We start from the raw sequence: 18286 nt of genomic DNA, 5'->3' as shown, positions 1-18286 counted from the left end.
CCTGGCCCGTTGGCTGCTGCTGGAAGGTTTACTGTTTGTGTTCGTTCGTGTCCGCTCTACTTGTCATCCTCACTCCTCACCGTCGCGTCGGCGCAACTCCAAGGTCTGGTGGTAAGTAAACAGCACGCAAAACTACCTTGGATATTAAAAGTTTATTTCATGCTTATAAAGATTTGACACAATTTACACCAGTGGGTGACACGCAGAAAAACAAATCCAAGCTTTGGCGAAAACGGTTCTCAACCAATAAAATGACCTCCCGGCTGACGACAGGGCTCCCGGGTGTCAGCCGGCGACCATTTGCGACCAGCGTCACCAAAACGTGGCTGAGAACCGTTGCACCAGCAACACGGCGAGGTTGTTACTGCATTTCGGTTTCTCTATGTGGTTTGGCTTCCGATTCGAGTGCAGGCACTGGACCGAGGGGGAATCTAGACGTCATCTAGAAGCGCGGAGTACACCGGTAAACAGGTGTACTCCATTCTAGGAGTCTAGGCTCGGTCCGTCTCCGGTGCCACGCTGCGGCGCGGCGAGGGAGGGGGTAGCGCGGTGGTCCAGCCGTTAATCGTAATCGCAATCGCGAGGGGTAGCGCCGTGCTGGGTAGGCAGCGGGGGCGCTGAGGAGCCCACCGGGCTGCCTACCCTCGGTGTCGCAGGCGCTCCCCGCGGCGAGAGCGCGACGGCGAGGTTGAGGTTCAGGCGACGGCCTGCAGTGTGGCGGTCGTCGGCCTGCTGTTCCTGGCGCTGTTCCTGGCGCTGCTGCTGTTGCTGGAGGCCGTGTTGTTGCCCGTGGGCGTGGCCTGCTTGCGGCGCGCCGTGCTGGCCGTGCTCCTGCTCACGGAGACGCCCCCCGGCCCCGTGCTCAGCTTCTGCTGCCGCCAGAACTCCTGCCGGTTGCGGAGGAACTCGACGCCGTCCTCGGCGTGCTCGGCGATCTGGGAGCTGCGGTCCTTCCGCGCGCACCGGATGTCTGGAAAAGGTCCCGGGTTCAAATACCGCCAGCTTTCCCGCTTTTTCGCTCGGCCGCTCGTCGTGCTTACCGGGGTGCTTGAGCAGCTGCTCCAGGTACAGCTTGTCGACGCAGAGCTCGCCCAGCAGCCTCCGCGCCGACTGCTCCTCGCCGTCGGTGGACGAGGGGCTGTGGCTCAGGTGGCGGTTGGACTGGCTGGACCTGCTGGAGCGGCTCGCCCTGCTGCGCGTGCTGCGGGCCGACCCCGGCGCCGTGAGCGTGGGCTGCGTCACCAGGGCCGGGACGGCGGGCACCGGGCTGGGCGCGGGGGAGACCACGGCGTCGACGGGCAGCCCCGGCAGCCCCGCCCCCGGACTGGCCAGCGAGCTGCGGCGCGCGCTGCTCGGCGACGGCGGCATCTTGGGCCGCATCGAGCCCTTGTTCCCTGCCAACGCCACCAAGGCCCTCGGTGAGGACGCGGACCGCGCTGGACCGCGCCAACTCCCAGAGGGCCATCCACACCCAGGGGCCGCACTGTGCCACTCGTGTGGATGGCCCCTACGCCGCAGGCAACGACACAGACACGAAACCCACGCCGAAACTCCAATCTATCGACACCGATCTGGCCGAACATCGCGGTTGTTTCGAGTGTCTTTGACTTGAATAAATGGAACGTGCATGCGGAGAAAGAAGGTGGTTGCTAGAATGAGAGAAAGAATAACGTTGTGATTATGGTGGCATGAACTGTTTAGTGGAAGAAATTTAAGAAAGAATGTGAGTTTTGCATGCGTCGAGTCTCATTAACCATTCATTTTGATGCTGTTAGTTTTCCTATTTAAGAGAGTGGTGGTCAAGTCGCTCATGCTCATCCACAAACTCCTGCTGTAAACCGTCCGTGCTCTCGGCATTCTGTTTTTGTAGTCATCAAAGTTGTCCATTTAACATGCGCATTCATTATCTGGTGGTGAAACATTCATGAATATTCGAAAAATTCTGTTTGAAATTTGCTCGTGCAGTCTGTGAATCATACCTACGTCACATATATTATACCTGTCGTATTATTTAGGAGCCACTGGCTTGTAGTGTATACAGAGTAAGAGTATCGTGAAGTAAAGTAAAAATTAGGTATTGTTAAAACTGCCCGTGTCGGCAGTGTGCTGAAACCATGCGTTGTGTTGGCATCTCTGCCTGTACCTGCCCGGCCCGACCTGGATCGCTCCATCTCTTCCATTATGTGGCAACTTTCCTCAATGCCCGCTGAAAGGAACGGCTGGTTAGCAGAGAAGCAGGTTTAAGGTTTAAGGTTGGACGTTCAACAAACGGCTCTGTCCAGCATGAGCCTCTCACTGTTACTTAGTGAGGTTGGGCGACACGGCAAACTCGATTTGCGAAGGATGCGCGGGAAAATGAGAGAAAAATCTAGAGTAGAGGGAAATGGAAAAACTAAAGGGGAATCAAAATGCAAATTTACCAAAATTTAAAAAACTTCCCCTGGAAAAATTACTAAAATGACCTCGAAGGAGGAAAATAATCGAAGCTTGGTAACTTTCGAACCACGAGAAAATAAAGATTAGCTTTCGAAATCAACAAATTGTAGTTGCAATGCAAAACTGTTTGAGACTGTGCACATTGACCCACTTCCGATGGTGTTCTCGATGGCCTCCTGGGCCTTCTGCACGCCGAGGCGGAAGACGGCGAGCTCTGGGCGCAGACGCAGGCCGCGGTGGTAGTACATCAGGCTGTGCTCGAAGTCGCCCATGTGGTACAGCGCCTCCGCCTTCTGGAAGATGGCTGCGGCAACAAAAACGTTTCATCCTAACAACTTAAAGGCACTGGTGCGTTTTGCCACAGTAAAGTGAAATTTTTTGAGCGCGGACTGTACCTCTGACGAAGTTGCGGTCCGGCTCCAGGGCGGTCTCGGCGTCCTGGAGGGCGAGGCGGGGCTGGCCCAGCAGCAGGTAGCACTTGCTTCTCGCCACCAAGGCCGTCTTGTCCTCCGGGCACAGCTGCAGAGCCTGCGGCAACCAGAAGCGGCGTTCTTCAGTCCGTCGAGGTCGAGTCACTCGCTGTCTGTCGTGTGTGGAGCGGGGAGCAAGGAACGCATACGCCGTGTTTCTGCCCAGCATCTTTTAATTTCGGAATTTGTAAGGAAATGGGTCGGGGTAGGGCGGTCGACGGGGAGAGAAACAAGGGAAGGAAGGCGGGTTTGGCGTGGTGGCGGGGACCTTGTTGACGAAGGCGATGGCGATGTCGATGTTGCCCTGGCGCAGCTCGTACTGGCCCAGGGCCAGCAGTGTGCTGCCGTCGGCCTCCTCGGGCAGCTGCAGGGCGTGCACGCGCTCCTGGTGGCGCTTCATGCGCAGGCTCTGCTTGATGTCGCGGTGGCCCATCTGCACGGCGGCCGCGCGGTCCTTGTCAGTGTACACCTCCTCACCGCGGATCACGCGGTTGCGCCTGTTCTTGGCGCCGCCCTTGCGGATGGCCGCCAGCGCGCCGAGGCCGCCGTACATCTCGAGGTCCTTGACCACCTGCAACAAAGCGGGCCGTCACACAGCGGGCCAGAAGACCGGTATGGCGGCCATAGCTCTGGACGCGTTTTGAACTCCAGAGTCGTTAAATGGGACTCGAACCGAACGTGTGGCCCCACCAATGGATTGCTCTCCGAACGAGGAATCCATTGGTGGGGTCACACGTTCGATTCGAGTCCCATTTAGCGACTCTGGAGCTCAAAACGCGTCTAGAGTTTTGGCCGCCTCCACCGGTCTTCTGGCCCACTGTGCGTCACCTCCGCGTCGTCGGCGACCTCGCGGTCCTCGGCGTTCGTCGCGCTCGACGCGGACTGGCGGCGACGCGGCGCCCCGCCCGGAGTCCCGGAGGCTTTCACCCGCGATTACTTCTGTCTATTGTGCACCGTACCAGCGGTGGTCGGGCACCAGCGGCACCAGCGGCACCAGGCCGTCGACGCCCCTCCCTGCGCCGTTCCCTTCCGGGTGCCGCCCCCGCGGCGGCAGCGGCGGCAGCGGCAGCCACACTGTGGGCCGCACTCACCTCCTTGAAGGTGGCTTTGTGGTGGCGCCGCGAGCTGGTCTCCTCGTGCCGGTCCGCCACCGCGCGGCGCCCCGCATCCCCGCCTCCATCGCCGTCGCCTCGCTCGTCCTTCTGCGTCGGCGCGCTGCCGCCGCCCGGCAGACGGGGCGCGTCGCCGGCCTCGGAGTCACTGTCACCTGCAGGCAGAGCAAGGCCGTCAGGGAGTCGCTTTCGTCGCTCTGCCTCTCATCGCCGCGTGAGTGCGAGAGAGACAGACTGACGAAAGCAATGACTGTCGACCTGGAGGAAGCTCCACTGCTCCACTGGGTGCGTACCATGGTCCACTCGCAGGAAGCTGTGCAGGAACTCGGTGTCCCGGTTGGTCCGGAGGATGGACTGCGCCTGCTGCTGGATGTTGACCTCGTCTTTCTGGCCGGCGCCGGCCTCAGCGGCGGCCTCGGGCCCGGCCCCGGGCCCGGCCCCGGTCGGCGAAGGGCTGTCCGCCATGGCGCGTACCGCGGCCGCGGCCGCCTTCCTGGCCGCCGCTCCCGCCGCGCCGACGCGGCCCTTCTGGGCCCAGCGGCTCGCCTTGACCGCCCCCTGGCCGCTCCAGTCAGCGCCCTTGGCCGAGCCCTTGGCGGACCCGGGGCCGGGGGCCCTGCCCAGGCCGCGCTTGGCATGGCGCTCCAGCGGGCGGCGCCTGAAACCAGAACCACCTTCAAATCCTTGCGACAAAGCGTCATTTCCGTTATCACAAATTCGCCGCTTCCTCTTTGGACTGGTTTGGCGTGCGCGGGGCTAGGCGCTCTCCCCCGGCAGGGTAGCCGTCAAGCCCGCGAGTTCCGAGGGGCTCGTCAAGCAAGCTCGGCGTCGAGGACGAGCGCGTGCAGGGCGGCGGGCTCGTTCCGAACGGCGCTCTGTCTCTCTCGCACCCCTGCGGAACGCCCCACGAGTGCGAGAGAGACAGCGCTGTCGGCCGGCAGCGGAGCAGCGAAGCGCGCGAAGCGGGGAGGAGGCGAAGTAGTGCAAAGCCATTAGTGTCGCGCGGGGCCAGGCGGGGCGCGGTGCAAGATGAGAACAAGCCGAGATTAGAATCACGCCAGCGGACCTGTCGTCGCCCCGTCTCGCTCGCACTTGCAGCGAGAGACAGAGCGCCGCGCGGCATCGGCCTGCAGGTGAGGGAAGCGCACGGCAGAGCGGCGGAGCGGCGCCGTGCCGCATGGAAGTTTCAAATCACGGTTTGCGCGGCGCGGCGGCGCGGCGGCGCGTGACAAAGACTCATGGCGTGGAAGCACCGCCGTGTCATGGATAACAATGCGGGGGGACAGGCGTGGAGGGGCGTCGGGCCTTCCCTCACGCACATCCCTTCCACTGGTGTGGCCTGCCTGGCCTGCCTGGCTACCCCCAGGAATCACGCCATCGGCCATTCGGAAGTTCGGAGGCATTCGGAAGCCGATGGTGTTGGCTGCGTCGCAGTTTCGCGGTCGCCCTCGCCCTCGATGATGGAGTGGCGTGCGGCAGTGTGCCAGTGTGACAGTGTGGCGGTGTAAACTGCTATCTGTGTCAACCTTCGAGCAGTGCGCATTCTACTGAATTTTTTTGGCAACCTTGAAACCTTTGAACCATACAGCATTTCACAAGACAGTGGAGTGTTCCCCCTTTCTTTTCCGGCACCCCCCGCATCGACAGGTGCCACTCGTACGTCGGGCGCTGCAAGGTGCAGCACACTGTCTGCGGAAGACGATCCTCGTAAAAAACACACCACCCAGCCCCTGCACCCTGCACCCCGCGAGGCGACGCGAGTGTGTGGGACTGCCTGTCAGTTCGACAGCGAGCTTCACGGGAAATCAATGTGCCCGGGATGGCGTGGCATAGGCGTGTCTGGGCGTGGCCGCGGATGCCTCGGAGCCGCGGGTCGCGAAACCCCTATGCCGTGCACCACCTGGCGCGCCCGCCACGCCATGCATGGCCATGGCCACGCGCAGCGCGCAGACACACGGCAAGGTAAACAAACCCGGTCGACAGCTGGGCGCTGCAGCGCAGCACCGCGCAGCCCACTGCAAGCATACATTATGCAGTGCCCCGGAAACCCTGTACAGTCTCGCAAGACACTGCCTTACGCCTCCTCGGAAGCAAGAAGCGGGGTCAGGTCGCAAGGGAATGTGAGGTGTCTGCACTGCACAGTGGGCCAGAAGACCGGTGGAGACGGCCAAAATTCGAGACGCGTTTTGAGCTCCAGAGTCGCTAAATGGGACTCGAACCGAACGTGTGACCCCACCAATGAATTCCTCGTTCGGAGAGCAATCCATTGGTGGGGTCACACGTTCGGTTCGAGTCCCATTTAGCGACTCTGGAGCTCAAAACGCGTCTAGAGTTTTGGCCGCCTCCACCGGTCTTCTGGCCCACTGTGCGCTGTCTGCATACATACTGCCGGCACTGTCAAAAATGTTCACCTGCGATCTTTAGAAAAGTTCGAAAACTCCATTTTGACAGATGTCTTTGCCTGGCAGTTGTCTGCGTGAAAGTTGCAGGACTCTGCGGCTCTAGAATCACGCACCCTACCCTACCCCCGAAGACGGTTTGCGTGCGTTTTGATGGGGAGCCGGTGGGGGAGGTGAGGTCACTGCTGCTGTTTCGTTGCGACGACTTTTGCGTAGCGCTCCGTGTTTTCGTCGCCGTCTGTCTCTCTCGCACCCGTGCGACTGGTGCGACTCGCCCCACGAGTGCGAGAGAGACAGAGAGCACCGTTCGGATGAGCCTACAGTGCCGCGGTGCCGCGTGACGGCGACGACGGCGTGCGTGCCGAGGCGCCATGGCCGCCAAGTACGGCCGGCATCACTCCATGGCGCCGCCTGGCCTCGCCGCCCTCGCCGCCTGCCGACTCATTCCGAGAGCCTTTTCGTCGCTCTGTCTCTCTCGCACCTGAACGGGACGCCCCATGAGTGCGAGAGAGACAGAGCGACGAAAACGACTCTCGGAACCAGTCCGCTGGGGAGTCGTCCTCGTAACCCTTTCCGCAGCCTGCCGGCGCGGGGGTTGCTCTCTCTCTCTCTCTCTCTCTCTCTCTCTCTCTCTCTCTCTCTCTCTCTCTCTCTCTCTCTCTCTCTCTCTCTCTCTCTCTCTCTCTCTCTCTCTCTCGCTCTCTCTCAGATGGGGTGTGCCGTGCGTGGGAGAGAGACAGACCGTCGGCCCGGAGTCAGTGTGCTGGCGTGCGGCGCTATGCGGCACCCGGGTAGGGCACTGTGGGGCTCGGCCAGGCTCGGCTATTCCGAGCGCCGCCAAGATCATCCTGAGCCCTACCTAGGGCCTGAGACCCATGGCTTGGTTCAGTTTCATCGGTACGCTGGAGAACGTGCCGGCAAAGGTTTTGGGCACTGGACTGAGGGCAGCTGAGGTAAGGCTTACTGCACACTTCGCATGAGCATGCAACTGTTGAGGCGAGTGCAAGTGCGCAAACAATGCATGTGGCATGCTACGTGAACACGATCTGAGTACTACTAGAACAGGTCAAAGTCAGCGGAAAAGGAGTGGGGGTGGGGGCGCTATGGGTCGCAACCCGCAGAGGCATTCCCTGCATAGACACGGCCCAGGCACACGGTTCCAATTTGCAACAGTATAGGAGACTAGAGGTTCGCCCTGACTGTCGAACACGTACGCAAACGACGACGCAGACCGCCATGATGGTGGCCGATAGACACTCCACTGGAAAGCCGGACCACTCGGGGCGCCTCAGGCTCAGCCTGCACGGCGCTCGAACCGCGGAACTTGACTCGAAATCACTTGGACCACAATTGATCCTCTGCTTTTCCGGCCCGTACTACGCGCGTCGTCTGCACTGTATCACAACACCAGCCCGAGGGGCGATGAACCGCTCTCGAGACTCGCACTCGCGGCAAAGCGGCTGCTCAGGATTGCAGTGCTGGAATGCGTTCCCGGGACGGCCTCTCCCAGCCGGCGATCACCCTCACTGCATTGACGGAGACTAACTGGCCGGGGTTGCCGTCCAAGGGGCTGCCGGGGCTGCCTACGGGGCCTACGGGGCCTACGGGGCCGGGGGGCGAAGCCGATCACGCCAACCCGTCCATCGGCCGTCACTCGGCCGTCACTCGGCCGTCACTCGGCCGTCACTTGGGCGTCACTCCGACAATTACCTGATGTTTGACAGGCGGGCGACACGGCGAGGGGCGTGGGTCGGGCACGCCAGGAGGGGCGGAGCGGAGGCGGGAGACTGGCGGCCGGGCCAGGGGGCTAACCCCCCGCGGGGCCTCCCCGGCCTCGCCGGCCACCCCGGCCTCCCCTGCACTGCAAGGACTGGAAGGGCACCCACGCCCCCCGCGTCAACTCGCTATGGCAACGATGCTTCGGCGCGTCCCTAGCACGTTCAGTGCGGCTGGGTACACCTCAAGTTTCCGGCCAGGCGGATGGGTACATCAAGAAACGACGCAGCCCCTTTCGCTGCTATGGGTACACATTGTGTACCCAGCCTAACTCAGCCAATTTCGGCCCGATTTCGACGGGACAGGTCTCGTTCAACTCGGACGGTCAGTGCGAAGCGCGGTGCGGTGGGTTCACATTGTGTACCCGCCGTGTACCCACCGTGTACCCAGCCTAACTCGGCCAATTTCGGTCCGATTTCAACGGGACAGGTGTCGTTCAACTCGGACGATCAGTGCGGTGCGAGATGCGGTGGGTACACATTGTGTACCCACCATGTGTACCCACCGTGTACCCACCATTTCGGGCCGCAGACCCAGGTTGCGACCACTCGTTGGAAAGGTCTCATCAAGACAAGTTCAATGCGACCATAAAAAAATTTTCTTGGACGACCCCCCTTTTTCCAGTATACAGTTTTGAAATCGATATATTGGAAAAAGGGGGGTCGTCCAAGAAAATTTTTTTATGGTCGCATTGAACTTGTCTTGATGAGACCTTTCCAACGAGTGGTCGCAACCTGGGTCTGCGGCCCGAAATGGTGGGTACACTGTGGGTACACATGGTGGGTACACAATGTGTACCCACCGCATCTCGCACCGCACTGATCGTCCGAGTTGAACGACACCTGTCCCGTTGAAATCGGACCGAAATTGGCCGAGTTAGGCTGGGTACACGGTGGGTACACGGCGGGTACACAATGTGAACCCACCGCACCGCGCTTCGCACTGACCGTCCGAGTTGAACGAGACCTGTCCCGTCGAAATCGGGCCGAAATTGGCTGAGTTAGGCTGGGTACACAATGTGTACCCATAGCAGCGAAAGAGGCTGCGTCGTTTCTTGATGTACCCATCCGCCTGGCCGGAAACTTGAGGTGTACCCAGCCGCACTGAACGTGCTAGGCGTCCCTAGGCGTCCCTACGCGTCCGCGGGGGCCGCCAGACCGCGAGGATGCTTTCAAGTTTCGAATCGGAGTCGGTCGTTTGCACTTAATCAAACGGCCAAGCGGTGCTCGGTGAAGGTGAAGCAGGCGGCTCTGTTCTACCATTGCATGTCGGCTACGCCCGCTTTGGGGAACTGCCACGCCAGTCGGGGACCGGACGGGCGGACGGATGGATGTCTCACCTGGAGCTTGTCGTGCTGCAGGAAGCAGCCTTTCTTCGTTCAGTTTCTTCATCTTTTGTGTCGTGATGTCCTCGTTGGGAATCAATCTCGATGACGCACAGTGTTTACGTTGCCTTTTCAGACTGGCTCCGAAGTTAAAAACTCATTTTATAAAATTAGAAATCGACCAAATTTTCATGAATACACCGTCACGTCGTATTATTTTTTGTTTCTTGCGATAATTAGCGAATAAACTTGCGTGAACACATTATTGTCACCGAAAGACAATAAAATAAAAAAAAATATCGTTCGGACCGTCGAGCCGTCATTATAATATCGACATAAAAATGTTAGAAACAAGTGTTATGTTTTAAATTTTTAATTTGAAGAGGCACGAGGCGGGTACCTGATTGTAACCGTAGAGCGCTTTCTGGTAGTTGGCAGCCTTGAGGTGACCGGTGGCTTCGTCGCAGAGCAGCTTGGCCTCCGCCTGCAGGATGCTCACGGGGTCCTTAGACTTCCGTTTCCCCATTCTAAAAGAAACAACAACAAAAAGTGTCAAAAATTCACCATCAAAAAAATGGAATACAAAGTTACGCCATATTTTTACCACAGCAAACACTGCAGAAAATAACCACAACAAAAGTACACAAATTTCTGGCAAATTTTTTTTATCAGGAATTCAGTGTACTTTTCAAGTACAACAATTGTTGTACAAAGTACAACAATTGTTGTACAAAGTACAACGGAACCGGCATGACGAGTGCTGGGCAGTCCAGGGCTGGTTGTGGTTTGTACGATTCTCGTTGTACTTTCTACAATCCCTGTTGTACTTTTATTGTACAGTTTTTGTTGTACTTTTGTTGTACTATCCACACTTTTTCTTGCAGTGAAAGACAGAAGCTTTCTGAAATTCCAAAACCCGGCACCGGTACACGAGTGAACTTTCAATTGAAATTGGATGCAAACTTTCACAAATATTTAACGTGTCTTCTATGCGTAGTACAGACAGGTGAGCTTGCGTGGAGTATCGACGACAGAGGGGTGGTTCGGGGTATCGCCAGACTGCGCTGGGTCTTCCCTCGCGTGTGGTATTCCCCGGGTGGGCGATACCCCGCGCTGCGGTTCGCCGTCGCTACGCGAAGCCACAGCCCTACCCCGCGAGTGAATGTAGCCCTTGCAGGCCCTCGCCCCGAGCGAAGGGGTAGCTATGGTATGGATGGTACACACCTTGGTCCCTTTTTACTTCATTCCCCTTGTTTCACTTTTCAGCAACTGAACCTTAACCCTTTCCTCACGGTTGTCACTTGCCTAGCGCTTCCAAACCAACCCCTCGCGATCATTTCAAGTTAGGCAATTCAAATTAAGAAAAGAAATCATCCAGTAGTCACATAAGTTGATCGATTGATCCATCGGGCCAATCTCTCAAAATTAAATTCTATTGCGATCCCTTTCCTTTATTTTTCTCCAATCTGCGCGAAAGGCAAAGCGCCATCAGGGCCATCAGGCCATGGAGGCTCGCTGAAATGAAAGCTCCCCTTTGACGCGGTCGTTCGTCCGCGGGGGACGCGCGGCGCACGCGAAGGCGGCCAAGGCATCGGCACGCAGGGCTCACAGTGGGCCAGAAGACCGGTGGAGGCGGCCAAAACTCTAGACGCGTTTTGAGCTCCAGAGTCGCTATGCAGGACTCGAACCGAACGTGTGACCCCACCAATGGATTCCTCGTTCGGAGAGCAATCCATTGGTGGGGTCGCACGTTCGGTTCGAGTCCCATTTAGCGACTCTGGAGCTCAAAACGCGTCTGGAGTTTTGGCCGCCTCCACCGGTCTTCTGGCCCACTGTGGGGCTGCCAACACAGCCCGCACAGCCTGCGCAGCCTTGACGCCTCGCTCGCATGTTAATAATTGAATCAAAGTTGGTAGTAGGGGTGGCGCGGGGATGGGGCGGGGGGCGGGGGGCGGTGGACTTTTAATCGAGCGTTTAAAGTTGGTAGCGAACCTGGCAAGAAGAAGCGAGGGGGGGGGGGGGCTGTCCCCAACCTGTTGTGTGTCGGAGACATGGAGACCTGGCACGGCCGCTGCGCGGCAGCACACCACAGACATGGCTTGCAGGCATGCTTGCGGGGAGGGAGCGGCCCCCAGTCAGAAACAGATTAAATATTTATCCCTCGAAATATTCCCTGCAACCTCGACGGTGTACCCACCCAGTTCACTCCCCAGTGCGTGTGCTTTCAAGTGCACGCTCAGGAGCAAGCCCAGGGGAATATACTTAGTACATTGTCGAGCTCGCTGAGATTGTCTGACCAGAGTGTATAACCACTCCCCAATAATTTTATCATTACTTTTTTTCATATTATTATTTGAAAGTATAGTGGCAGATGACATACTGGTCAAACGGCCAAGGTTCCCCCGGAGCTAGCTCTGAGACCGCAGTGCTACAACCAGGTGGTTGAACTTGGGGCGCAGCAATACATCAGCGCAAAAACCGTAAAAATCCTCCAGGCACAGACAGTCGCATGTACGAAAGTCATAAAGTAATGTCAGCCCGCCCGCAGACAGTTCTAAATGCACTCCCCCGTGGGCCCTTGGCTTGCAATGGAATACGCGGCGGAGTCTCTTCGTGTCCTTTTATTCTTAGTTGGTTGGGCTTTATACTCGGCTTTGCTTCACCGCGCCCGATGACGGCGCGCCGCTGCACCGCGGAGACATGCGATGTGCTCTCCGCTGCGTTTGGCACACTGCGATCGTTTCCAGGAACGGCTGCAGTGGCGAGAAGGGAAAGCCCAGCTTGGCACAGCGCCGCACAGTGGGCCAGAAGACCGGTGGCCAAAACTCTAGACGCGTTTTGAGGTCCAGAGTCGCTAAATGGGACTCGAACCGAACGTGTGACCCCACCAATGGATAGCTCTCCGAACGAGGAATCCATTGGTAGGGTCACACGTTTGGTTCGAGTCCTGCTTAGCGACTATGGAGCTCGAAACGCGTTTAGAGTTTTAGCCGCATCCGCCGGTCTTCTGGCCCACTGAGCGCCGTGCGGGTAGGCAGCCGAACACTCGCCAGGCGCGGAGGCCGCCGAGCGCCGTGAGGCTAGGCAACCCAACGCACCGCCGGCCGGCAGGACTCGATGAATGACCCGCGCCGCTCCCCCCACCCCACCTCCTCCCCCTCCCCGCCACCCCCCACTCCTCGCGCGCGGCGTGGCGCGGCGTGGCGCGGCGTGGCGTGGCGGCGCACCACGCGGACCCCCCGGCGGCTCGGCCGGCTCGGCCGCTGAGCGGCGACGCGGCGGCTACCTCCTCGCGCGCGTGCGAACCTAGTCTTGTGGCGCGCTTCCGTGCCCTGGGCCAAGGATAAATACAGGTGGCGCCTCCCGACGGCGGCCGCGCGAACCACCGGCCGCTCGCTGGTTGGCTGCGGCGCTGGCCCCGCTTCGCGCCACGCGTTTGAACGTCTGGTTTGTCCGTACGTCTCTCCCGTTTCTCGCGGCTGGTGTGGGTGTCGGGTGACACTTCTACTGTCTCATTTTGTCCAGCAAATCCACGGCTCGTCAAAATTTTCCTGATTACTGCAGATAAAAGTAGCATTTAGACCTGTAAACTAGCAGTTCTGCTCTTACGCCCTGATGTACTTATGAGGAATATTGGCTGAGGATGAATAAAGAAAGCCAACGGACGTGGACTGTTCAGACCGCGCACTATCGTGCGTAGGCTCCGTTTGTCTCGTATTTTGAGACGCCTCAACCCGAGTATTCGTTCCTCGAGTCAGCGATTTACGACTTTTCCCGTCCCCTCGTGATTAATAGTGCCATGTCCACGTCGATTATTCATCCATTGAGGGCTGTGCTTCGGTTAATAAATCTGCCTCTGTCGTGCGGGCTGCAGGCCACCCTGGCAGCCTGGAAATCCACCCACCCCTGTCGCGTGTCTGGAGCGCCTGTGGGTAGGCAACCCTTCGGGCTGCTGCTCTGTAGGGAAGACACCAGCAAAGCAACGGGTCGGCACGGAACTCCCTTAGAATTGAACACGGATTTTTGAACGGTCAAAGCGGTCGCAGCTTGAAACTTTGCGTATGTGCACTGAGGGGTGCGGTATAGGATACGCAGTCCGTCGTGCACCGGCACGAAAATGCACGGCCTGAGGCGTGCCAGGCGCGGGGACACATTTCTGTCAGGATCCAATTTGGCATGAGGCCGTGGGGCCTCTAGCCGGCCCGCGAGACTGCCACCGAGATGGAGCCGCGCCCGGCCGTGCCGCCTGTTGGAATGGCTGACAGGCTTGACGTCCCCTTTTGGCACCTCGTCTTGGTCTGGGTTCACCAACTTTGGGTCCCGATGTATACGGCCGCGGCGAAAACAGTTCCACGGGGAAATAGAACAAGGCCGGATAAAAGCTGCACACACGCGGCACGGGCACACACCGCCCCACCCCGCCCGGCCCAAAGCATATGATAAAGACATTGAACACGGAAGGGACGGTCTTGAAGGGGAGAGAGAGGGGGGCTATTTGGGCGCGGTCGAGACTTGCGTGCTGGTGCGGGCGGGGAGGGGGAGGGGTAGCCTCATCGTCTACCTCTCGGACATAAATGAACACCTTCATTTTCTTGACCGCGTCCTTCAAATTTCAAATGGCGCATTCGTTCCCTCCGGCCCTACACTTTAAAATGTCCATCTTCGGCATGAACGTTGACAAGGACGATGTCCACGGCTGTTCAAAGGGTGGCATCTTACTTCTGGTGCCCCGCTAGACGACGCGCTGCAGAGACAGACCCTCGCCGACGACCGCCACCCCTACACGACCGCCACGGCCGCCACGACTACGACGGCGTCCTCTTCGCGCGGAGGGCGCCCACGACGACCATGCCCTCCGGACGGCACCGGGCAGCACCGGGCAGCACCGGCCTCCGGGAAACCTCCGGGAACCTCGGCGGCCCCGGAGTCGTCGAGTCCGGTTCGTTTCCGGCCACGCGCGCACGAAGACTGCTTCGCCTCCCCGCGGTGGCGGCCGCGAGCCGCGCCTCGAGACCGCGCGGGCCTGCCGGGCCTGCCGCAGGCCCCGGAGGAGGAACGGACGGGGTGGCGGGGGCGGAGGCATGCGACGTCGCCCTGCCGCGGCATGCCGCCCACCGCGTCGCGGCGTCGCGGCGTCGCCGCCAACGTCACTCGATTGCAATGTAAATCGGACCCGGAAGCGCCAATTCGGCGGCAGCGGAAACTTTGCAGTTCATGGGGCTTCCGCCTCAGCATGACGAAAGTCGCCGCGCAAACCATTTTCACCCTGCAAACTTGACATAATTTATGACTGAAGGAGCTGTAAACAACCTTCGTGGATTTTGAAATCATTTAGAAGGTTTGTGTCCACTGTTTGAGTAGTTGTTTCTGACAGTGTGTATCTCTCCCGTAGGTGCGGTGTGGTGCGGTCATCGCTTCACGTCGTGCGGGGCGGTGGGCGTGCGTTCGGTTGGCGCCGCATCGAGCACACCGAGCCGCCAGTCGACATTGTCCGAGACATTGTCCGAGACATTGTCCGAGACATTGTCCGAGACATTGTCCGAGACATTGTCCGAGACATTGTCCGAGACATTGTCCGAGACATTGTCCGAGACATTGTCCGAGACATTGTCCGAGACACTGTCCGAGACATTGTCCGAGACATTGTCCGAGACACTGTCCGAGACATTGTCCGAGACATTGTCCGAGACTTTGTCCGAGACATTGTCCGAGACACTGTCCGACGTAGCCGGCGGCGGCACTCCAATTCGCTACACTGGAGCGACCTGACCTCCCCGCCGGCTGTGCCGACCGAACAAAGTCGCGAAAAAGAAACGGTCGTTGGTTAGTTCGTTTACCGTGGCGGTTTCTGGGCGACCTGGAAAAGCAGGGGGAAAGGGCGCGGCGAGCTGATCGAAAAAAAACAGAAGGGGTTGGGGGAAGGGCTGATCAGGATTAATCCTGTACAGAATAGGCTGCCGCGACATGGCGAGGCTGCCGAGCCTGGCGTGCTCCACCGCCATCATGATGGCCTCGGAGGGGGAGGGGAAGGGGGGAGGGGAGGGGGAGGAGATTGTCTCCTCCGTGTACGGAGAGTCTAAGGCCGGAGTGACAGGCAGTAAGGGCGGTCCAAATAAACCCAACACTGTGCATTTCGGTTTCGCTATTATTTTATTCCATCGATACAAAAAATAAATTTCGCACTCACACAAACACACACTCACACACAAAGCGTTACAAAAACATTAGTCTCATGATTGGCAACTTGAGTTTCTTGTTAGGTGGTCGGCAGTCGTCGGGGTGGGCCCAGGCCCAGGGGGGGCTCAGTGCTCCTTCTCGATGCGAATGTTGGTGGTGACGGGGCTCGCGGGGGCGGCAGCGGGGGCGGCGGGGGCGGAGGGGAAGGGGGCGGAGGGGGCGGCGGGCTGCGGCGGCGGGGACAGCGCGGGGGCACCCGTCTGCGTGATGGGGACGGAACGCTCGCCGGGGGGCAGCTGCTTCTGCAGGCAAACACGGAAAAAGAAAAAAGTCAAACCGCGCGGCAAGGCAACACAATCAGACAAATGTACTACAGTGCAGGTCCAAATAATTTTTTAAAAATTTCCAACTTTTCCCGCTCACCTTGCTCGGCGCGCTGATGGTGAGGACGCCGTCGGAGGACAGCGAGGAGGACACGGCGGCGGTGTCCACGTCCTCGGGCAGCAGGTAGCGCCGCTTGAACTGGCGCGAGATGTAGCCGTGCTCGTCGGCGCGCTCCTCGTGGCAGCCCTCCACCACCACGGACCGCTCCGACACCTTGACGGACAGCTCGCTGGGCGCGAACTGCTGCACGTCCAGGCTCACCTGCGGCGCCGGGGCGAACAGGGGGGCGTGAGATGAGGGCCGTTTCACCATGAGGGCCATGGGCAGTATTGGCGGTAAGCACGGCGAAGATGCGCTCACCTGGAACTGGTTGTTCTCGAAGGCCAGGGCGGAGGCGCCCGAGTTCTGCCGGGCGAGCCTCCACGGCCTGAGGTAGTGGCTGCGGAGGAGGGAGGAGGCCCGCGGCGGCGGCGGCACCAGGTCGTCCCGGGTCAGCCCCAGGCCGAAGTGCTGGTCCAGCAGCCGCGAGGGCCGCTCGGGGTCATCCCACCAGTCGCGGAACATGAGCGGCACCAGGGACATGCTGCAACCGAAGGGAAGGGTCACTCGTTCCGTCACTGTTCTGTCACTGTTCTGTCACTGTTCTGTCACTGTTCTGTCACTGTTCTGTCACTGACGCGCTGGCCGGGCCGCGGCGGCAGTGCACTGTCAAGTACACTGTCACGACGCCTGCCGCCCACTTGGCGCCGCGACGCCGCGAGAGGGGCGCGATATTTCTAGAAACCGGCCCGAAATAGAGAGGGGGGGGGGGCGTTCTCACCGGTATGACTCACTGCAGGCTGCATCTCACAGCCGCCGGCCGGCCTAAAGACTGGCCCACCGACCGGCTAGTGAACGAAAGAGCCTGATGCTTGATTCGAACGCCGACGCTGACAGGTTTGCCTATCTCTCCGGCGCTAGCCGGAGGTTTTTCACTATGCCGTGAGTCTTTTCAGGCCTTTGCGTCCCTAAGCCTGCTACTGAATGAGGACGAAGTGTACCTACCACTATGAGGCCACCACTTGTCATCCAAAGAGAACGTTGTTGAGTCCCTTCTCCAGGTGTGGCAGGAACCTGCACTCACCTGAATGAAGTAGAGGGATAGTATCACGGACGGAACTGGGATAGCTGCTGTCAAACCCTCGCTGCAGCCCTTGACTGGTGCCGCTGGCGTGGACCGCTGTTTATATATTCCGCCCCACTGGCCCCTCTCTCCACCCCTCCCCTCCCAGCCTCCCCCGTCTCTGCCTCGGCTTGCGCGCGCGAAGGATCGAGACGAAGCTTCTATGGTGACTAATTTGTCTAAATTTGTGGTTTGATTCAGCCAGAGGAATTTGGACGTCCTCGAAATAGGGCCAGGAATCATCAGGGAGTGCTCCAGCAAAACATACTGCAGTTTGAGCCATTTTAAATTCTTGGCCGAAAACGGTAAAAAACCATGATGTATAGCCTTAACAATTTTTTGACGAAAATGGTCGACCGCCTCCGATTTGTCTGAAATTCATATGGAACGTTGCTATGGGTCTAGGAAACAGATGCCCGGTGCCCAATGGCTTTTGGCGCATTTTGTTTGGTGTGAAAATGACTTTTCTCGTGACGCTGGTCGAGTTCCGCAAGCTGTGGACAGTGGGTTGCCTACCTACGCGGCGCATGCTTCTACCATTCCAGTTCTTCGTCAGAAAAACAGCCGTTAAGGGCCGAAGTGGCCCTTGAAATAGTGTCAGGCGTCTTGAGGGAGTGATCCAGCACAACATACTCGAATTTGGGCCATTTTAAATTCTTGGCCGAAAACGGTAAAAAACCATGATGTATAGCCTTAACAATTTTTCGACGAAAATGGTCGACCGCCTCCGATTTGTCTGAAATTCATATGGAACGTTGCTATGGGTCTAGGAAACAGATGCCCGGTGCCCAATGGTCTTTGGCAGATCTCATTTGGTGTGAAAATGACTTCCCCGTGACCCTACTTGAGCTCTGGAGGGGTGAAGAGACTGTGCACGATGGGTTGCCTAAATTTATGACCAAATATTTCCAGCCGTTTGCCACAAAAAGATTGTTTAGAGCCGAAATGGTCCTTGAAATAGCAGTGTTAGGAGTCCCCATCTTTTACGATTGTTATTTGTCCATCACATTGTATTTTCATCTTGAAAATGTGTGATAAGATATTCG

At 58.7% G+C, this 18286-nt stretch overlaps 2 protein-coding genes across 2 annotated transcripts; both read right to left on the bottom strand.

The window, feature by feature from the left end:
* Nucleotides 1-142: 142 nt before the first annotated feature.
* On the bottom strand, nt 143-4075 carry LOC117647334 (tetratricopeptide repeat protein 25). The gene is made up of 7 exons (XM_034389054.1): nt 3998-4075; nt 3175-3477; nt 2832-2964; nt 2588-2740; nt 1981-2206; nt 1041-1201; nt 143-970 (listed from the first exon to the last, which is right to left on the bottom strand). The coding sequence occupies exons 2-7, from the start codon at nt 3457-3459 to the stop codon at nt 696-698; spliced, it is 1233 nt and encodes a 410-aa protein (XP_034244945.1). The 5' UTR covers nt 3460-3477; nt 3998-4075; the 3' UTR covers nt 143-695.
* An 11573-nt stretch (nt 4076-15648) lies between these two features.
* On the bottom strand, nt 15649-17285 carry LOC117646746 (protein lethal(2)essential for life-like). Its single transcript, XM_034387909.1, has 4 exons — nt 17202-17285; nt 16439-16661; nt 16118-16339; nt 15649-15996 (listed from the first exon to the last, which is right to left on the bottom strand). Exons 2-4 carry the CDS (start codon nt 16658-16660, stop codon nt 15820-15822), a joined length of 621 nt encoding a protein of 206 aa, XP_034243800.1. The 5' UTR covers nt 16661; nt 17202-17285; the 3' UTR covers nt 15649-15819.
* Between the last annotated feature and the right edge of the window lie 1001 nt (nt 17286-18286).

This window comes from Thrips palmi, unplaced genomic scaffold (genome assembly GCF_012932325.1).
Source record: "Thrips palmi isolate BJ-2018 unplaced genomic scaffold, TpBJ-2018v1 HiC_scaffold_2, whole genome shotgun sequence".
Classification (NCBI taxonomy): domain Eukaryota; kingdom Metazoa; phylum Arthropoda; class Insecta; order Thysanoptera; family Thripidae; genus Thrips; species Thrips palmi.
Note: the sequence above shows the minus strand (reverse complement) of the source record. Positions and strands in the feature narration are given on the sequence as shown.

Excerpts from the sequence above, each read along its gene's own strand:
- LOC117647334 (XM_034389054.1), bottom strand. The coding sequence starts at position 3,459 with ATGTACGGCGGCCTCGGCGCGCTGGCGGCCATCCGCAAGGGCGGCGCC. Across the intron at positions 1,202-1,980 it reads GGTATAATATATGTGACGTA|CACGCGCAGCAGGGCGAGCC; the intron begins GGTATGATTCAC and ends GTCGGCCCGCAG. Across the intron at positions 971-1,040 it reads GCAGCTGCTCAAGCACCCCG|ACATCCGGTGCGCGCGGAAG; the intron begins GTAAGCACGACG and ends GACCTTTTCCAG.
- LOC117646746 (XM_034387909.1), bottom strand. The coding sequence starts at position 16,660 with ATGTCCCTGGTGCCGCTCATGTTCCGCGACTGGTGGGATGACCCCGAG. Across the intron at positions 16,340-16,438 it reads TCGAGAACAACCAGTTCCAG|GTGAGCCTGGACGTGCAGCA; the intron begins GTGAGCGCATCT and ends CCGGCGCCGCAG. Across the intron at positions 15,997-16,117 it reads CCATCAGCGCGCCGAGCAAG|AAGCAGCTGCCCCCCGGCGA; the intron begins GTGAGCGGGAAA and ends GTTTGCCTGCAG.